Raw genomic sequence first — 20,914 nt, 5'->3', positions numbered from 1 at the left:
CAAAGAAGTGGTTCAGACAAAGATTAAGGTATAACCCCTGCTATGGAAGAGGTCACTGTCTACTTAAGGGCGAGGAAGAAAGCAAACATAAACTAAGAACAATTCAGTTAACTGGCAACACACACACACACACACACACACACACACACACACACCCAACAAACAAAAACAGGCAGAGGAACTATGTACTCCTTTCTGGGGTAGTTAAAATGGTCTTGTGTACAAGATGAAATCTAAACTGAATCTTGAAAAATAACTACAACTCCAAAATGGATTGAGTATTCTAGGAATAAGAAGCTGGATACGGTAAGGAATAAACAGTGGAAGAGAAAACTAGAAAGGTAGCTGGAGGCAGATTATGAAGGAAAATCTACAGTTTGGGATTTTATTCTATAGGCGGGGCAGGGAACAAAGAATCAAAGGTTTTAAACAGAGGATAAATGCAATGAACTTCTACTCCCCCAAGAGTAGACTGGTCAAGGAGGCTGTTGTAATATTCCAAGGAGCATGGCCAGGGTCCAGTGTTCCAGGCGGTCTTCAACATAAGCCACCCCACCCCCACCACTGCTCCTTCGTGTCACAGAATTACTTCTTATTCGTGCAGGCCTCAATTAAAATGAATAGGTCGTGTAAAGCAAGGTACCCTACGGATGACTGGTACAAATCTTCTCAAATGAAGATCATGCATCCGTACTGAGGAAGGGAATTATGCGTGTCTTAAAAGCTCTTTGTTAAAAATTCTCCTTGGAATTGACATAGTGTTCATAATTACTGATGCTGAATTTAGGCAATAGGGATTCACTATACTACTTTTTAAATCTTAAAAAAATTTGAATAGAAAGTTTTTTTCAGGTCCCTTTTTGAGAATTACGCTAACAACTTTAAAATCCATGTGTGCCAATTTCCTAAGAAAACAATACACACAAAGGTGGTGGGGAAATTTCTGCCTTGCCCAGGCGGGGAAGCTCTGCCCCAACTCCTGAGTAGTCTCACTTGACACCAGCTCTGTGATGCGCACAGCTGACCAGGGCCGCCCTCTGCAGCAAGGCGGATTGTGAGGAGGTAAGTCTAACTACATATAACGGAGAAGAGAAAAAGTGCCATTGAAATAAGCTCCAAGCCTCTGTCACTTCATCTCCATTTTCATTTTGCTTTTTATAAAAGTTTATTTATTTTGAGAGACAGAGAGTGAGCACATGTGAGCGGAGGAGGGGCAGAGAGAGAGGAGAGAGAGAATCCCAAGCAGGCTCTGCGTTGACAAACATGATGCAGGGCTTGATCTCACAAACTGTGACATCATAGCCTGAGTTGAAGTCAAGAGTTGGACACTTAAACGACCGAGCCACCCAGGCTCCCCTCTCCATCTTCTATTTCACTGAAACTTTATACTTGAATATAAGTGAAGTTAGTCCAACTGCCGCAAATTCCTAAAGTCCAGCCTGTGTTTCAAATCGTTGTGAAAGAAATTTCTTTTTTTTTTTTGAAGTTTATTTACTTATTTGTGCAGGAGGGGCAGAGAGAGAGGGAGAGAGAGAGAATTCTAAGCAAGCTCCGCGTTGGGCCAGGAATCTGATGCGGGGCTCGAACTCACAAACCATGAGATCATGACCTGAGTTGAAACCAAGAGATGGATGCTTAACCAACTGAGCCGCCCAGGCGCCCCTTGTTGCGAAAGGTTTCAATGACTGTAACCAGCTTTTTTTTTTTTTTAATAACACAGAACAACAACAAAAAAAGCAGAGTGCATCGTACATAATAACAGCGAGTATTATTTCATAGAACTTTGGTTTCAGATATGTGCAAGTAAGCACAGTATATACTAAGCCACAATACATAATGTATTTCTTATTGTGGGTTATAATGAGAATTAAAAGGAGAGGACAAGATGATTGAAGAAAACTGAACAGGATCTGGTAACTGCTTAGATGAAAGATAGTTATGAAAATAAAAGTCTGCTGAAGCAGTTTCTAGTTTGAGAGGTTTAACTATATATATAGCAAGGGGTATCTTTCCAAGAGCACCTACTCTGTGTCAAGCATTGCGCTAAATGCTTTACATACACTACCTTATTTAACCCACATGACAACCTTATCAAACAGATATTTAACACATAAGGAAACAAGCTTACGGAGGCTGAGTAACCTGCAAATGTTGTACAGTTAGTTCATGAGGTCTTGTAATATGAGGCTGTATGTGACTCCACTATCTAGAACTTCTGTTACATTAACAGAGCAAGTATATACTTAATAATGGCTACATGCTGAGAACTAAGTGCTTTAAGGAAGAGAGAAGTATAGAACATGGTTTGTATCTTCAATAATCTTATAACCCATCTGGGACATGTATGTGTATATCTAAAAATTTGTGTATAATTCATATATAATAGAGGTACATTAAAAGAAGTTCAACTCATTAATAAACCAAAGATGTAGAAATAAAGGCATCATTGTTACACTATAAACTTCACAAGGACAAAGACTATGTTTTGTCCACAGATATGTATTGGTGGCTTCACACACAGCTGGTGCCTGGTAAGTAACACAACAAAGTAGCCTATAATTTGCTACTAACTCTAGTGGTGGGAAAAAATAGGTACAGTGGGATTTCAAGTAAGAGGAAGCTGATGAAGGCTAGAGAATGTGTGGGGACTTTATCACAAGATGGACCATAGGATTCTGGAGGATTTAAACAGGCAGAGAAAAAGTATAAAGTAAAACATTAAGAAAACAGGTAAAAAAATGCTTGAAAATGAATCCAAGAAAAAAAATGAATAGAAAAAAATATAAGAATGAGGAAACATTCTTGGGGCACGTGGGTGGTTCAGTTGGTTAAGCGTCCAACTTAGGCTCAGGTCATGATCTCTAAGTCTGTGGGTTCGAGCCCCATGTGAAGCTCTGTGCTGACAGCTCAGAGCCTGGAGCTTGCCTCAGATTCGGTGTCTCCCCCTCTCTCTGCCCCTCTCGTACTCATGCTCTGCCTCTCTCTGTCTCTCAATAATAAATAAATGTTAAAAATTTTTTTTTTTTAAATAATGAAGAAATATTCTTTATTGGAGTAGCATGACTCTTGTTGGACAGTATTAAGTGAGAAAAATAGGTTAGGGCAAAATTATGAAGAGGCTTGAACATCAGATATAGGAAATAATGATACTATAGTTCCTGAATAAAGAAGTAAAATAATAAAAGTGGTGAAAGTTTATAAAAAATTAGCCTGAACTCACAAAAGAATAAAAACGGTCCATAATAAGAATAAAGACGTCTAGCCTCATTAGTAATTTTTAATTTTTTTTCAGGGCGCCTGGGTGGCTCAGTCGGTTGAGTGCCCGACTTCGGCTCAGGTTATGATCTCACAGTTCGTGGGTGTGAGCCCCGTATCAGGATCTGTGCTGACAGCTCAGAGCCTGGAGCCTGCTGCGGATTCTGTGTCTCCCTCTCTCTCTGCCCCTAACCCATTCACATTCTGTCTCTGTGTCTCTCAAAAAAAAAATAAACCTTAAAAAAAAAATTTTTTTTAAATTTTTTTTAATGTTTACTTATTTTTGACTGAGAGAGAGAGAGAGAGAGAGAGAGAGAGAGAGAGAGAGAGAAAGCATGAGTGGGGGAGGGGCAGAGAGAGAGGGGGGGAAACACAGAATCTGAAGCAGGCTCCAGGCTCTGAGATGTCAGCACAGAGCCCGATGCAGGGCTTCAAACTCATGGACCGTAAGATCATGACCTGAGCCGAAGTCAGATGCTGGCTGACTGAGCCACCCATGCCCCCCATCATTAATAATTTTTAAATACACATAAACATTTTTTTCAAGTCTATAATACCAGGAAAACTGTCAAAATCCACAGACTGACAAAAGCGAGATAAGCAAAGATCAACAGGCACACTGTTGATGGGAGTAAGGATCACCACATTTCCAAAGATCAGTTTGGTATCATGTAGCGATTTGTAAAAGTGCATACCCTTTGCTTCAGCAATTTCATTTCTAGTAAATTCCATTCCAAGAGAACACCACATGTGTGTGCATAAAAGTGTTAAAATGACAAAGGCATATAAGGATGTCCCAGGAAGTACTATTCATAAGAAATAAACTATAGTAATGACAATAATGAAAATGCCCATCATTAGAGAATTGGTTAGGTATACTGACTAGGTATGTATCATTAAGTACATACAGGCATGAAAAAGAACGTTATAATGAACTTCTGTATCATACAGAGTAAAATATATGGGACATCATAAATTTCTTTAACATGATAAAAGAAAGGAAGGAAAGAAAGGGAAGGGAAAAGAAAAAAGGAAAGAAAACAAAAAAGGCAATGACCAAGTAAATATAACAAAATGATGATCACAGTTGAAGCTAGGGGCTGGGTACGGGGATGGGGTTCATTACTCTTTTCTCCACTTTTGTAAATATTTAAAAACTTTCATAACAAGGCTTTTTTTTTTAAATAAAAGAGATTAATTATGGTATAAATCCCTATGTGATGAAAAATCCTTCAGAACACTATTTTACATAGGCAAAAAGAAGAAAGGGAGATTGCTTGACAGTTTTCCCCTTATTGTAAAAGAGTCTTAACAAGAGCATCAGTTCCTTGAGGGCATAGATCATGTTCTTCCTCTTTTGTATTTCTTTCCCATCCTTTACCAAAATACTACATACAGAGTCAACCCTACATATATTACTTGTTATTTAAAAAATCTGCCTTGAAAGGAAAGGAGAGCGGGAAGCCATCCCTCTCACCTTGTACCCCCTTTCCGTCTCCTTTTGCCAGCTTCAGTGAGGAACACAACTTTTTGCCAGGTGCCATCACCTTGCGTATTTTGCCTGAGATGAACACAAGCTCTAAATCCATACAGATCTCTCCCCAGAGGTCTGCAAGGTGTGACACTTTCACTATGAATGTGCTCCATGTTCTACCTCCCTCTACAGCAAAACTCTGCAAAGATGGCACCTGCCACGCAACACAGCAGCCACTCAGGACCTGCTGAATGAGGATGGAGGGCGGGACAGGTCAGCCAAGTGGCGTGGAGAGTCTTCCTTTAGTGGTATTCAATTTGCACCTTTAATTCTACTTCACTGAAATTTAGTACAAAGCAACAAGAATGGCTCGTTCATTACGTAAATCTGCACAAGTAATAGTTTGCTTCAGCCCAACTATAAAGTAGGGGATGAACTAAAAATTATCCTAGGTTTCTCCACTTTAAGATTTTACTTTATCATTATAAGGTCTTTAACCATACAAGGGAACATATTCAAGAATTCATTCATTCTATGCGTGGAAGGTTATTCTCAAAATTAATTTCCCTTGGCCTTTCTAGCTTGGTTAAGATTTCTTTATTTTACCATCATAACTAGTACTTGCTTCATTTATCAACTATTTACGTGACTACACAGAGCGACGAAGAGTCAGACTTACCTTCACTTTTTCGCCATCGCCCTTAATACACTAAAATCGTGAAAGGTAACAGCTACTTTAATGTTATTCATTTATGACTTGTGGCCTGGTTGCTAATTTTTTAAATCAGTGTTTTGTATGGACAGTAAAATAGTTCCTGTCTTCGAATCAGCAACTTTCTCCAAATCTGAGCCCCGGCAGTAAAAACTACCTGCCAGGCACAGTGTTTTATTAAACTTTGACCACACAAGTGGGTATTATCCCATTTTACAGTTAAGCAAACACAGATTACAAAGGTTGACTGACTTGCCAAAGAGCACACAGCTGGTAAAATGACAACAATGGAAACGAAATCCTCACGTGGTGGCCACACATACACCCCTGACCGCTGTTAACACCACCCCCCACCATCTTTGCCTCGAAGACTTGCCACCACCAGTCCCCTCTCTACTCCATTACACTGCTGTACAAACCATCCACTTTATTTTAGTGTCCATCTGAAGACAGGAAGCAGATGGCTGCTATTACCCACAACTGGCATAAGACCTAACATACTTTAAGTGCATAATAAGTACTAACTGAGTGCCCTCATGGAATGCCAAGGTATGTCAGACAATCACCCAAAATATTAATAGCCATAGGAAAAATGTTAAACTTATCCTAGTTTAAACTTTTTCTCATTCCTTTCTACCATGTTTCATTTCTTTTTCTTAAACGTTTATTTATTTTGAGAGAGAAAGAGAGAGTGCGAGCGCACATGCAAGGAAGGGCGGGGCAGCGCGAGAGGGAGAGAGAGAATTCCAAGCAGGCTCCAGGCTCCGTGTTGTCAGCATGGAGCCCGACTCAGGGCTCGATCCCACAAACAATGAGATCGTGACCTGAGCCAAGATCAAGAGTCGGACACTTAACTGAGGCACCAGGTGCCCCTCACGCTTCACTCTTTGCTGTCAAGTGCATCTCTCCAGCGGTGCAGCTCTGAAGGCTCTCTCCTGGTTTTACAAACGGGCTGCGGCTCATGTGTCCCAGGGCCACCGGAGGGAGAGAGAGCTGGTGAGAGCTGCGCGCATCACGGGAGTGAGAGGGACTGGGCGGCGCTCCTCTAAGCACAACTAGCACGGCCCTCAGCTGCCAGCACCCCCGGGACGGATGACATCCCAGATGTCCCCTGAACTGCAAGCAGCGGAAGCTGCTCTAAGGGCTGTTCTCTGGCGAAGGCAGTCTCCTCCATGACACACACACGCTGCCACTGAGCCACGCTCGCACCCGTGTGCAACGACACACACACAAAGCACGTGATGCAAGCTGGTGACCGCAACTCAAGCTGGATGAATTAAAACCTAGGAGCCAGCCTCTTATCTTCTTTCAGTCACAATCTGGAAGGCCAGGCTGGCAGCTCTCAGGGTCCCCGCTTCAACAGCACAACAACAACAACAAAGACTGCCAGCTGTAGAAGATAACAGAGCAGACCAGGAGAACAATATGTATCTAGAAAGTTCTCACAAAGTTCCAAGTCTGTAAATCCAGATATCCTTCATTTTAGTTTTCTCCTTGTACTTTCCACACTGGATTTGACATGAACTGACACATTTGCCTTTTTTGTTTGAGATGGGTTCTTGCTCCTTGCAACCAAGAGAGTTGACTACACGTGTGCTATATGCGATACGTACATTCAAAATTATATATCAAACTTTGTGTCTCTTCTTTATACACCTCCAAAGGGCTTAGCATTATCCTTAGGAACTCGGGATCTAGAAATGGACTTTATAAGAAGCCTAGCTTCACCATTTCCTAGCTATCAGAGGCTAACCTCTACTGTCTCTGAGTTTCATTTTCTTCACTTATACAAGAGTAACAGCACCTACCTGCTAGTTCTACGTCCAAAATACATCCTGAATCCCTCCACTTATATATCCAGCTCCACTGCCATCGATACCTCTCCCCCTGATATAATTTGTGATCCAAATACCCCACTGCAAACCAAATGCCCTTTCGTAATATAAAAATTAGAGGACATCAGTTCTCTGCTTCAACCCCCAGAATGGCCTCCCACCGCATTAAGCTCCTGCCCCCTCTCTCCTCCATCTGGGCCACTCACCGCCTCTCACCCGCCACACTAACCTTCTTCCTCTGTTCCTCACACAGGCTAAGTCTGTTCCTGCTTCGGAGCCTTCGCACTGGCTCTTCCCTCCACCTAGAAAGCTTTGTCCCAGATCTTCACAAAGTCTTAGGTCTTAGTTCCAATGTGACTCCCTGAAAAAGACCTTCCTTGACCACATTCCATAAAGCAAAAGCGACAGCAGAAGCATTACTGGCGCTAATTCACTTTCTACAGCATTATTCTAGTTAGAAAGACGCGCTTATCCTGGGACACTGCAAGGTCTTGACACATCCTTTACTGGGAATATATATAAACAGCAGCTCAGACAAGCACAAAGATTTGAGAGACAAACAACAGCTGAGACAGGGCTGAACAACAGGAAGAAGTAAAACTACCACTATTTACAGATGACAGGACATTAATATAGAAAACCAAGAACACAACACCAAAGAACTGTCAGAACTAATAAACGAATTCAGTGAAGTTTCAGAATATAAAGTTAATATGCAAAAATCTATTATGTTTCTTTACACTAATAACGAACTATCACAAAGAGAAATCAAGAAAACAAGCTCATTTACAACTGCACCAAAAAGAATACCCAGAAATAAATTTAACCAAGGAGGTAAAAGAACTATACACTCAAAACTGAAAGACACTGATGAAACAAAATGAAAAACACACAAAGAAATGGGAAGATATTCAGTGCTGATAGGTTGGAAGAATAGTGTTAAGATGTCATGAGACTACAAGTAACATACAGAATCAATGCAAGCCCAATCAAAAGTCCAATGGTATTTTTCACAGAAAAAGAACAATCTTACAATTTGTAGGGAACCACAAAAGACCCAGAATAGTCAAAGCAATCTAGAGGAAGAAGAACAAAGCTGGAGGCATCACCTCCCTGACTTCAAACTATATGACAAAGCTCTACAGTAATCAAAATCGTGCGGTATTAGCACAAAAACAGACACGCAGATCAACGGAACAGAAAAGAGAGCCCAGAAATAAGCCCACACTTATGCGGTCAATTAATTTACAACAAAGGAGTCAAGAATCTACAATGGGGAAAGGACAGAAATACACACGAGGAAAGGACAACCAAGTACCAACAAATGGTGCTGAGAAAACTGGATAGCCACACACAAATGAAGGAAACTGCACCACTCTCTTGCACCACACACAAAAATGAGCTCAAAATGGATTCAAGACTCAAACGTAAGACCACAAACCAGAAAGCTCCGAGAAGAAAGCATGGGTGATAAGCTCCTTAACACGGCTCTTGGCGATGACTGTTCTGAATAGGACACCCAAAGCAACAAAAGCAAAAATAAACACGCAGGACTACGCCAAACTAAAAAACTGCCGCACGGCAAAGGAAACGCTGAACGCAATGAAAAGACAACCTACCGATGGGAGAAAGTCATTGCACATCACCTATCTGACGAGGAGCTAGTATCCAAAATGCACAAAGAACTCCTACGACGCAACAGCAAATAGTAAACAATTAGAGTGAAAAATGGGCAGATCTTCCCATGTGTCCGATGACGACATAAGATGGCCAACAGGTCATTCAAAAGATGCTCATCGTCACGAAAATGTAAATTGGAACCGCAATGGGCCATCACCTCACACCTGTCAGAACGGCCAGTATCAAGAAGACAAGAAATAACAAGTGCTGGCGAGGCTGTGGTGAAAAGGGAGCCCGTGTGCACTGTGGGTGGGAAGTGAACTGTGCAGCCACTATGGAAAACGCTATGGAGGTTGCTCGAAAAATTAAGAACAGAACTACCATATGATCCAGCAATTCCACTTCTGGGTGTTTACCCAAAGAAAATGAAAACACAAACTTGAGAAGATATATGCACCTCCTATTCAATGCACCATTTACAATAGCCATGATATGGAAATAGCCTGAGTATCCATTAATGGATGAATAAGATAAAGAAACTGGTGTGAGTGTACGTGCATATAGGTATATGCGTGCGCACACACATGCACGCACACACACACACACACACAGATATACACAATGGAATATTATTCAGCCAATAAAAAGAATAAGGTCTTGTCATTTGTAATAACTTGGATGGACATTGAGAGCATTATGCTGAGTGAAATAAGGCAGAGAACGATAAACACCATGTGAATTCTCTCATATGTAGGATCTTTAAAAACAAACAAAAACGTGGGGCTTGAACTCACAACCCCAAGATCAAGACCTGAGCTGAGGTTGAGTCAGATGCTTAAGGAACTAATGCTTAACCTCATACATTGAATCTTAGAAAAGAGAAAGAGAAAAAAACCCCAAACTCATAGATACAGAGAACAGACTGATGGTTGCAAGAGGCAGTGGATTAAGGGTAGGAAAAGTGTATTTTGTTTTTAGTTTAAAATAAATTGAATAAAACTTCTTTAGAAGTCATTTTTACTTACTGGTTTACTTGTCTTGATACATCCTTCTCTATCTGAATGTTAACTCTGTAGGAAGCAGGACTTCGTTTCGTCCATGAGGTACTCCCTCTCCTCCCTCATCAGTAACAGAGACTAACTACATATTTACTGAATAACTGAGTGCTCAGTAAACACACATTCAAATGGTCCAATGAAAAAAAACAAAACAAAATCTAGAGGATTGTAATCTCTAGCTACAGGATCCCATTCCTCAATAAACCCAGGGCATATTCACCAACAAACAAAGGAACAAGTCCTTAGATTGTAGAATGTCTACCTTTATCCCACGGCCCATCACATTGGAAGAAAAGCAGTCCAGTGGAAAAAGCTCTGGTTCGGAGCCAGGCAACAAAAGCTGTAACTCATCATTACCTATCAAACACTGAAGACAATGATTTTTCACTGCTTTTCACCAAGTGCTTCGTAAGTAGGGTTCTATCATGTATACACACTGCCTTCCCCAAAATTCTAACTTAAAACACCCTGGAGTCTTCTAAGTATACAATCTTTTAAAAACTGGAGAGGGCCCTCACAACTAGCTCCCCTCTGACTCTACTGTCAGATTATTCTAATAACTCAGGCTCAACATCTTTTAGTCATCCTACAGGTTATTAAAATGTCTTTTAGGGAATGCCTGTCTGGCTCAGTTGGTAAAACATGCAACTCTTGATCGCGGGGTCATGAGTTCAAGCCCCACACTGGGCATAGGGCTTATTTGAAAATAAACGAATAAAATAAAATTTCTTTCAATTATTCCTTCAAAGTGTCTCTTACATGCCTTCCTTTCCATTCATTTATCATCACGTACCTAGCTGAAAACCTTTTACTGCAGTGTCGACAACTAAAAGCAAGTTGCTTTTTGCAGCAAAAGTTGCAAGTTGCCTCTTTAAAGGTCATACACACCATGGCAGATGAATCTTCCCCAAGTGCAGCTTTGATCCCCTAGTCACCAACTTTCATGGCTCTCCAATACCAGAGCACTGGCTCCCAAAGCTTTCAGACCAAACAGCCCTTTAGACAGCAAATCCTGACGTGAAATTTACCTATATTGTTTCAAAAACATTGATATAACTCTCTAATCATAATATACAGCAGACATCAAAGGAAAGTTCTTTATAATAAGTCAGTATGTATTTCAACCTGTAAATTCTTGGGCACAACCGAATGAGAAGATACAACAGAGCAGTCAGATACTTTCATCTCTATGTGGCATTGCTGGGAATGCGACAACTAGAAATGCAGTCGCACACAGCTACGCTGGTGACTCAGACACCATGAGCAGTACCACTACAAGCGACGGAAGTTTCTGACAGTAAAAAAATTTTTAAATGCCAAACAGCAATAAAAATATTATCTTTCCCCAACTTATACAATAATATTATCCCTGGAAAATAAAGTGTATTATTAATATCATGCAAAAATATTTTGGTTTATAGGTAAAATAAAATTCAGTTTTAGACCCAAGCATAAACAAGATGCTCCCTTACATGAGTGGCCAGTGGGACACTGACCGTTACTTTTGGGATGTGATCTAATCTTTATGTGGAACCACCTGAGCACTGGGACATGTAGCATTCCTGACCCCATTCACTAAAAATCACTGTGACAACCAAAAAAACCCTCCACAAATTTGGATAATACTTCTTAGAGGTAGATGTTAACTCCATCGAAAACCTCTGGCCTAGAGATTTCAGCTCAAAATGAGTTATCCTAGTTCAAAAATATTAATCTAGAATTCAACTGTTCTCCACTTTTTTCCCACCTTTTGCATATGGGCATCTGTATGTTGTGATAACTAAATAACTCACAGCATTACTAACTTTCCACTGATTTGTCTCTGTCATAATCTGCTCTACTATCGACAAGCAATTTCAAGTAAAAGGTGAATTAGGATAAATCTACCAAAGGATCCTAAAGATATTATTCTTGTTATACAATAAACTTAACATTTAAACATTCTACACAGAAGAAACTGTGAGAGGAAGATCATGGCAGTAACTTTATTGGCTACATAGATATGTCAAAATCCCTTTGGGGTACAAATGTTTATCCATTAAAAAAATGGAACTTTGTGTTCATTCCTAAAATGGAAGAATGGTGTAACGTTAGGAACTCTGTTAAATGTGGTTTACTGAATTAGTTCAACGAAGGAAAATGCCATGTGATCAACTCCACTGATGCTTTCCAAATTAAAAAGGCATTCTTCATAATCTGCTTTTTTTTTTACATTTTATTTTGATTTTAGCATTACAAAAAAGTTGCAAAAAGAGCATAGAGCGCCTACACATTCCTTACCCGATTTCCCCTAACAGTCGTCCCACACATAACTACAGCACAACCATCACAACCACGAAAACAGCACACTACATCACCTAACCACAGACCTTACTCTAAACTCACCGTGTTCCCACTAAGGTCTCTTCCCTATTCCTGCATCTTATCTACACGCTCACCAGTGCCCCCTGGGCTGGGGCAGTTCCTCGGTCTCTCTTTTTTTTTATCTTGGCACTTAAAAAAAACATTTTTTTTAACATTTTTTTCATTTTTTGAGAGCATGAGCAGGGGAGGGGCAGAGAGAGAGGGAGACACAGAAGCCAAAGGCGGCTCCAGGCTCTGAGCTGCCAGCACAGACCCCAACGCAGAGCTTGAACTCACAGACTGTGAGATCATGACCTAAGCTGAAGTCAGACGCTCAACCGACTGAGCCACCCAGGCACCCTTGATCTTGGCACTTTTCAAGGTTTGATGAGAATACCACAGAATGAGGTACTCTTCTCAGTGCATCCTCTCAAGGTACATCATGTCAATATGTCCTATTACTGGTAATGTAAACCTTAATCACCTGACAAAGACAAGGTCTTCTGGGTTTCTCCATTGTAAAGTTACTATTTTTCCCTTAGTAACTGTCTGGGGGAATATACTTTGAAACTACTAAAGTAGTCCATTTCACCTCAAACTTTGGCCATTAACTTTAATACCTATTAGTGAAACTTTTCTACAATTACTACTGTGATATTTGTCTAATAGTGATTATCAATTTCCCTCCATATTTATAAGGTGGAAATCTCCTGTGAGAATGAGTTTGAGCGGCGCCTGGGTGGCTCAGTTGGTTGGACATCCGACTTCAGCTCAGGTCATGATCTCGCGGTTTGTGAGTTTGAGGCCCGCATAGGGTTTCTGTGCTGACAGCTCAGAATCTGGAGGTTGCTTCAGATTCTGTGTCTCCTCCTCTCTCTGCCCCTCCCACACTCATGCTCTGTCTCTCTCTCTCAATAACAAATAAATGTTAAAAAAAAAAAAAAATTAAAAAAAAAAGAATGAGTTTGAGCATTTTCTTTTTCTTTTTTTTTTAGTATTTTTATTTATTTTTGAAGGAGAGAGAGAAAGACAGAGCATGAGTGGGGGAGGAGCAGAGAGAGAAGGAGACACAGAATTCGAAGCAGGCTCCAGGCTCTGAGCTGTCAGCACAAAGCCCGATGCAGGGTTCAAACCCACAAACCGTGAGATCATGACCTGAGCCGAAGCCGGATGGTCAACCGACTGAGCCACCCAGGCACCCCTAGTTTGAGTATTTTCTGTGTTTAATGGCCATTATTAGGTATGTATTTCTGTGATTTGTCTGTATCTTTTTCCAATATCTTTCTTTCAGGTTCTTACTCATTTTTTGTTTCTCAATTTGTCAAAGTTCTTTATATAGCAGGGCTAAGAGGCCTCTTTGTGATATATGCCACAAATATGTTTTCCCAGATTGTCAGTTTCCTTTTGACTTTATGATTCTTTTCATAATTTTTAAAATCTAGTCAAATTTATCAATCTTTTCTTTTACTGACTCTGAATTTTGAGTCATGTTAAAAAGACACCAAGGTTAAAGAGGAACTCTTCTAGGACCTGTATGACTGAATGCTGTAATACAGAGTCAGCTTTTTCCAAATGGCTACCGAGTTGTTCCATCACTATCTTTTTTTTTTTTTTTTAAAGTTTATTTATTTTGAGAGAGGGAATGAGAGAGAGAATCCCAAGCAGGCTCTGCACCACCAGTGCAGACGTGGGCTCAAACTCACCAACCATGAGATCATGACCTGAGCCAAAACCAAGAGTCAGAGGCCTAATGGATTGAGCCACCCAGACGCCCCTCCCATCACCATCTTTTAAAAAGTTTATCTTCACTCCCAATGATTTGAGATCCGACCTTTTTCACATAAAACTCTGGACTTTCTACCCCACCCCACTGGTCCACTATGCATTCATGTGCCAATATCACATTATTTTACAGAAGATGTTTTAATGTCTGATGGAGCTTGCTCTGCACAGTTTTTCTTTACCAGTATTTTCATGGCTGTTCTTACATGTTTATTTTTCCACACAAACTTTCATATCAACTTGTCCTAACTTTATTAAAGTTGTATTTTTGTTGGAATTATGGTGAATTTGTAAATTCATTTAGGGAAGAACTGATATCTTTATAATTCTGAGTCACAGAATTTAATAACAATAGATGTCTTGGGAAGTCTGGGTGGCTCAGTCTTAGGTTAACTGACTCTTGGTTTTGGCTCAGGTCATGATCTCATGGGTTCGTGAGTTTAAGCCCCGCATCGCATTCAGCGCAAAGCCTGATTGGGATTTCTCTCTCTCCCTCTCTCTCTCTGCCCCTCCCCCACTTGAGCTCGGTCTCAAAAGATAAACATAAAAAATTAAAAAAAAGAAAAAAGAATAGTCTTTCCAATATTTCAAGTCTACTTCTGTGTCTTTTTGAGTGTGTAAAAAGTGTTCCTCCTACAGGTTTCAGACATTTCTTGTTAAATTTATTCCCAAGCATTTAATTTTCTTTGTTATTACCATAGTGAGATTTTTCTTAATATTATATTCTATTTATTATTTATGCATAGGAAGACTATTAGTTTTGTACATTATTTTTACATCCTACTACTTTACTGAACTGCTTTATTTTTTGAGTTAATTTTACCACTGATGGTCTGGAGTTTTCCAAATACACTATCAAATCATCTCTAAACTTAGAGTTTTACTTCTGCTTGCCCATTCTTATTACTGCAATTGATTTCTCTAGTCTAAGTGCAAAGGCTGACACCTTTGCATACAATACAATGTTAAACAGAAGAAGAAACAGTGGGCACCCTTGCCTTGTTCATGATTTTAGTGGAAAGGACACTGGTGTTTCTCCATGAAATAAGATACTGGCTTTAGGACTATGTATTACAAATTTCTGATAATATTCATAATAAAAGATGAATAAGCGAATACTTCTTAACCTAACAAAATGCAAACATCATGCCAAACTCCAACACCGTGCTTAGTGATGAAAACGTGGACGTATTCCCATCAAAGACTGAAAGAAGACAAAGATCCCCAATATTTAACATTTTTCTAAAATTAACTATTAATAGATTTAGTCCATTGAAGGAAATAGGAGATATTAACATTAGAAAGGAAGAAGTAAGCATCATCATTTTAAAATGGTATCATCAGCCGCTTGGAATACGCAGGGTAACAAAATAAAACTCTTATAAACAATGAAAGAATCCAGTAAGCTGTTTAGTACTATATTAACATTACTTGAATGTACATTTGATCTTTATTAGGGTTGGCCTCACAACTGGGTACTACCTGGGTGAGATTTCCTCTATTATAGAAAACAAAACAGGTCCAAAAACATGTTTTCCTGCATATGTTAAAAACTAACCAGGTGTAAAAAACTGAGGATGATTCATACTAAGTTGATTAACCATAATAAATTGCTAATTTACAGAAAGAAAAAAGTGCCAAAAACATACTTACTTTAATCTTAAATTCTGGAGTGCCCTACTGTGTACCCCATATGAAGAGACCGTAACAGTAAAATACACTCTCCCTATATTATGACTGTCCTCCATTAAAAAGAATAGTTTGATATATAAGAACATAGCATTGCATGTTCTGACCTCTAGAAATACTTCTTCTCAGAGAATTTAGGACAGTAAGTCTGCTTTGAATTATTTGTAGTATGGAAAGTGACTTGTTTCTTACTAACTATTCAAATAATACTGTTCATGGGCACCTGGGTGGCCCAGTCGGTTAAGCATCTGACTCTTGATCCCAGCTTAGGTCTTGATCTCAGGGTTTTGAGTTCAAGCCCCATCTTGGACTCTATGCTGGGCATGAAGTCTACTTCAAAAAAATAAATAATAGTAATACTGTTCATACTTTATTTGTATCAGGACTTGGTGAGTTTTTGTTTACTGTTCCTTCCATCACAATATACTTCAATTTAACACATCATTTCTCTCTGAAAACAGAAACTGTAAATTAGCAATGTAACAAATATTATATACACAGTACCAGGGCCTCAGCTCAGTGAGGTATATAAATAGTAATGCATCTGCATTAAGCCTGAAATTCCCAATGTTATAATCAATCCTACGGTTTTGTACGTGGTTGTCCTCTGTACCAAATTTTGTTGTACAAACAACACATTGGTTGCTGATGAATACTAATCTATTGTTAACAGAGTGATACCCTTTGAAGAAAAAGATGGCAATAGTAATTGGGAGAGGGCATGACAGATTTCTGAAAGATTTCTGAATTGCTGGTAATTCTTGTTATGGTGATCTTACAGGTACGTTCACTTTGTGATAATTCATACTTGAGATTTCTGTGCACTTTCATGTATATACATTATACTTGAATCAAGTATATTTTAATTTTTAAAAATAAGCAGAAAACTGAAACAAAATAAAAACAAACCACACAAAAAGACCTCCAACATCTCCAATAAAGTCCAATTTCTCTGGAAGCATGCTATATTGCACTTAGGGTCTCTGTTGAAAACAGTAACAAAAAAACTCATCTTTAAACTCTAGAATCATTCAGCTTGATGAGATCCTCACACTATGTGTTAACTGTGGAAGAGCAAATTCACATCTTCTATTTTAACTTTTTCTCTGTGTGTGTATGTGTTTCAAAGTAGAAAGGGAGGCTCACTTGTTCTATACAAACTGTCATGTGTATTTGAGTATCTCTGCCTTTCTCATTCTCCTTTTCTTGCTTTCTCTTATTCTTAGACCATCTATAGCTGAATTTCCTGAAGTCTCATATGCATATAATACAAATTAAGCTGTATAAACCAGAGCAGAAAAACAATTCTACCTTACAAAACTGCAACATCCCCACCCAGACGCTCCAGGCACAATGATCAACTCAAACTCCTCACGCTCACTCATTATTTCTTCTGCACCATCCAGACTTACTCTTCCCCCAGGCCAAAACCCCAGAAACACCCGGACTCAGTTCCTTTTAATATCTAGCCCCACCCTCAGACACCAGGTTCCATTTCTGCCTTTCTCTCCACTCTTCTGGGCTATGCCCCCACTGCTACAGACCTATCTGGTGCTCCCAAACCCTAGCATGAATGATCATAAAAACCACCTACCTCCTATTCTTCTCTCTTCCCCATTCCAATGAACCTTTCATCCAGTCATGTCCTCTCTCTGAAGGACAGCGCTGAGCGAGGCACCTTGCTTAGAAACATTCATTGGCCTTCCCTGCACTTTGAATGAAGCCCAAGCCTGGCTTTCAAGGTCTACACAGAATTCCTACAAATAACCATGAAATTAGCCCACTTTCCTGACCAATATGAGAGTTATTTTAACCACTAAAAGAGGACACATACTGTATATTATGAAAAGACAAACATAAAAACCAAAGGAAAAAAATCTAACTCAGCCTGATTTCTGAACAAAGAATGAACATGACTATCTTTCAAGACCGAAGAGCCAAAGAAAAGTCAGAAGCAAATAAATAAATAAATCCATCCATAGCTGAAAATGTTTGGTTACAGGGAAACATGAATGTGGCCACCCGGAATGCAAATCTAAATCTAGTTCCTCATCCCCAAAGACTGAAAATAACTACAGGAAACACTACTGCTATATGTGAGCAATTTCCGAGACTATGCAAGCTTGATTCTTGCTTCCTTAGGACAGCACGTTAAGTTATTCTCCATGTAGAAGAAAACAGCGAGGACAGATAATAGAGCATGGCTATGATCTCTGATCAGTTTCACTTTTTTTTTTTTTTTGAGGAAATTACAGTATAAAAACACCAAAATAACAATATAAAGACTGATGTTCTCTGATCAAGTAGTATTTTATCTCACAAGATAAGGTTTGAAAACATCCTCTCAGAACAAGAAAAAATACCCTCCATGGTCACTATTTCAGTGATCACAGCCACTTTACAGAACATAATTATCGTGAATTATAAGGATCCACTATATCTCTAGGGAACATATTTTACTTGCAACACAAACATGGTTAACTTTGGATACGCATAAAACAATACAAGGACACTGTTTAAAAATTAAGTACATTAAATGTAGTGAAGCCTGGAGAGGGATGGCAAATAGATTTCGTCTTGAACGTCAGTTCAAAAGAACAACGAGTTCTGAATAAGGTGTCCTCTGAAGCTGGGATACCAGGGGAGAGACTGTCCTCGATTAGTAATGTTGGCCAGAGATGAGAGAAAGGAGTCAGAAGACCTGCACCACACATTTGCCATCCCTTGGCTACCGTACTTCAAAGAAGCTCAAAGAATACATAATCACAAAATTACTTACTGCTTCAACAGAGTTGCATTCCCGCCTTGTTTCTAAATAACGTAGTGCTCGTTTTTCTTCTTCTTTCAATTTAGCGTCTGCCTGCCCAGAAGCAAAATAGCAATCATTTTTAAGAATATCAAGAGAACAGCTGAAATTATCACATATACTAAGTTCCGACTTACATATTTCATATAATTCTGTACACCATTTTGTTGTAAATACGAGGGTGCCTGTGTTCTATAAAATCTCTCTGTGGAGTCCAAGTATGCCTTCTCAAAATTATCCCTATAAATTTGAAGCTTATCCTCAGGATTAGAACAAAGGTTAACTGAAAAACAGAAAATAAAATTTTACTCTAATTATGTTTCAAATCAGTATTTTGAGTACAATAATTGAAATAACAAATAGTGAGGGGTCATTATGTGCAAGGGACTGTGACAACGCTCAAGAGAACATAAATATAATACAAGACCCTTCTCCATAACAGACTTAAAATGGTAACAGCATAAAGCACTAAAGTGATAAACAGTACAGATAACATGGGCTATTGTATTTCTGCATAGGAAAGGGCATGACTTCTAACTAGATGGTCAAGAAACCATCCACAGATGAGATGAGATTTGAGATGAGTCTTAAGGGAAAACGAGAATTTACATAGAAGCTAGTAAAATAAGCAAATAATCTGAAGTACAAAAATCCCAAGGCCAAGTCAAGGTATAATGACCAGGTAGAATGGGAAGTTAGGAGTGGCTGTGGAGGGGTACATGGGTGGCTGAGTCAGTTGAGCATCAGACTCTGGATTTTGGCTAAGGTCATGAACTCTGGGTTTGTGAGTTTGAGCCCCATGTTGGGCTCTACACCGACAGCATGAAAACTGCTTGGAATTCTCTCTCTCCCTCTCTCTCTCTCTCTCAAAAAGAAAAAAAATACGAGTGGTTATGGAAAGTCTCGAATCTCAGGTTAAGTAACCTGAATTCAGCATGGTGTAACCACTAAATGGGTAAAATCAAATAAAAAGTACTTAAAAATTAATCTCATGAACAGTACATGGGTTAAATGATAGTAATAAGGTCACTATAAGACAACTGTTCCAAAAGTCCAGAAGCAGAGTTTACACAGTATAAACTGGTGGTAGCTGATAGAAGAGGAATAAATTTCAAGGACATGGCTAATGAAAGCCTAAACACTATGATATCTCAAGACGTATGGGGTAATAGAGAAAGCCAATCAAAGATAACTGCAGGTTCATTAATACAAAAAATTCTTGGGGCGCCTGGGTGGCTCGGTCGGTTAAGCGTCCGACTTCGGCTCAGGTCATGATCTCACGGTCCGTGAGTGCGAGCCACGTGTCGGGCTCTGTGCTGACGGCTCAGAGCCTGGAGCCTGTTTCGGATTCTGTGTCTCCCTCTCTCTCTGCCCCTCCCCTGTTCATGCTGTGTCTCTCTCTGTCTCAAAAATAAATAAACGTTAAAAAAAAAAAATTAAAAAAAAAAAACAAAAAATTCTTACTGAGGAGTACTTTGTGCCCACGTCCTACATCCAGTAAAGATACAGTGTCAACAACACAGTTAACTGAACTAAATTATGATGACAGGGAGGCACGGGTCCTATGAATCAATGTGAGAGGGACCTAAGCTAGCCTGGGAATTAGGGAAGGCCTCCAAGAGGAAACAGAGGATGCAGATGAGCTAGAAGACAGAGGGAGGAGGAGGAGGACTATTCTGAGAGAAAACACTGTATCTGACTTAAATAATAAATAAGAAGAGCACTGCCAGAAGCTGAAAAGTTCAGAGAGGAGTATGTACATGAAATAAACATACTGTCTGAAAATATAAGCACAAAATTAGTTACCACCTTTAGGAGCTAAAGAATCAAAATCTACATTTCTCTAATTCAGGTCACTGAAAGGATTTGCCAGCCAAGAAATGAGTGACATGGAGAAAACAAGTATTAACCACACAAATATGGGTTTTTGTATGTGGCCTTGAAGAGATTTCATGCCTTCTGTGTACTTTTAACAGCATCTGGCACTAAACATAGACGTGTCTCTATGCTAGTACACATAACTCTGGCAGTACTATTCTGTAACTGTCTCAGAATTTCCAGAAAAAATTATCATCAGGAAAGTTCAGAACATACCATAGGATTCTCTTACTCCAATGACCAGCTGAGAATCAAAAGCTTCTCCTAATCTTTCAGCATGTACCAGCTTCATTGCACTATCCTGGAGTCTGTTTTTTATATTTGAAAAGATTGACTCATTCCATGTATCAAGCATGAGCTAGGATAAAAAGAAGCATGAAATCATTGCAATTATTAATATACTAAGTACCATACAGACACACAAAAACTTTAGCTATAAATACTAAAAAAAGGAAACCACAT

General features: G+C 39.4%; 1 protein-coding gene across 4 annotated transcripts in view; it reads right to left on the bottom strand.

The window, feature by feature from the left end:
- The window catches only part of CUL5 (cullin 5), a 109,848-nt gene that overhangs the window by 24,708 nt on the left and 64,226 nt on the right, over window positions 1-20,914 (bottom strand). For all 4 annotated transcript variants that reach the window (XM_042957448.1, XM_042957445.1, XM_042957447.1 and 1 more), the window contains exons 5-7: window positions 20,669-20,810; window positions 18,712-18,857; window positions 18,548-18,628 (exon numbers count right to left, since the gene is read on the bottom strand). In XM_042957448.1, coding sequence (XP_042813382.1) covers window positions 18,548-18,628; window positions 18,712-18,857; window positions 20,669-20,810 — 369 coding nt within the window. The remainder of the gene's footprint in view (window positions 1-18,547; window positions 18,629-18,711; window positions 18,858-20,668; window positions 20,811-20,914) is intronic.

The sequence above is a fragment of the Panthera tigris genome, chromosome D1 (genome assembly GCF_018350195.1).
Source record: "Panthera tigris isolate Pti1 chromosome D1, P.tigris_Pti1_mat1.1, whole genome shotgun sequence".
NCBI classification, from domain to species: domain Eukaryota; kingdom Metazoa; phylum Chordata; class Mammalia; order Carnivora; family Felidae; genus Panthera; species Panthera tigris.
This window is presented reverse-complemented; position numbering and strand designations above follow the sequence as displayed.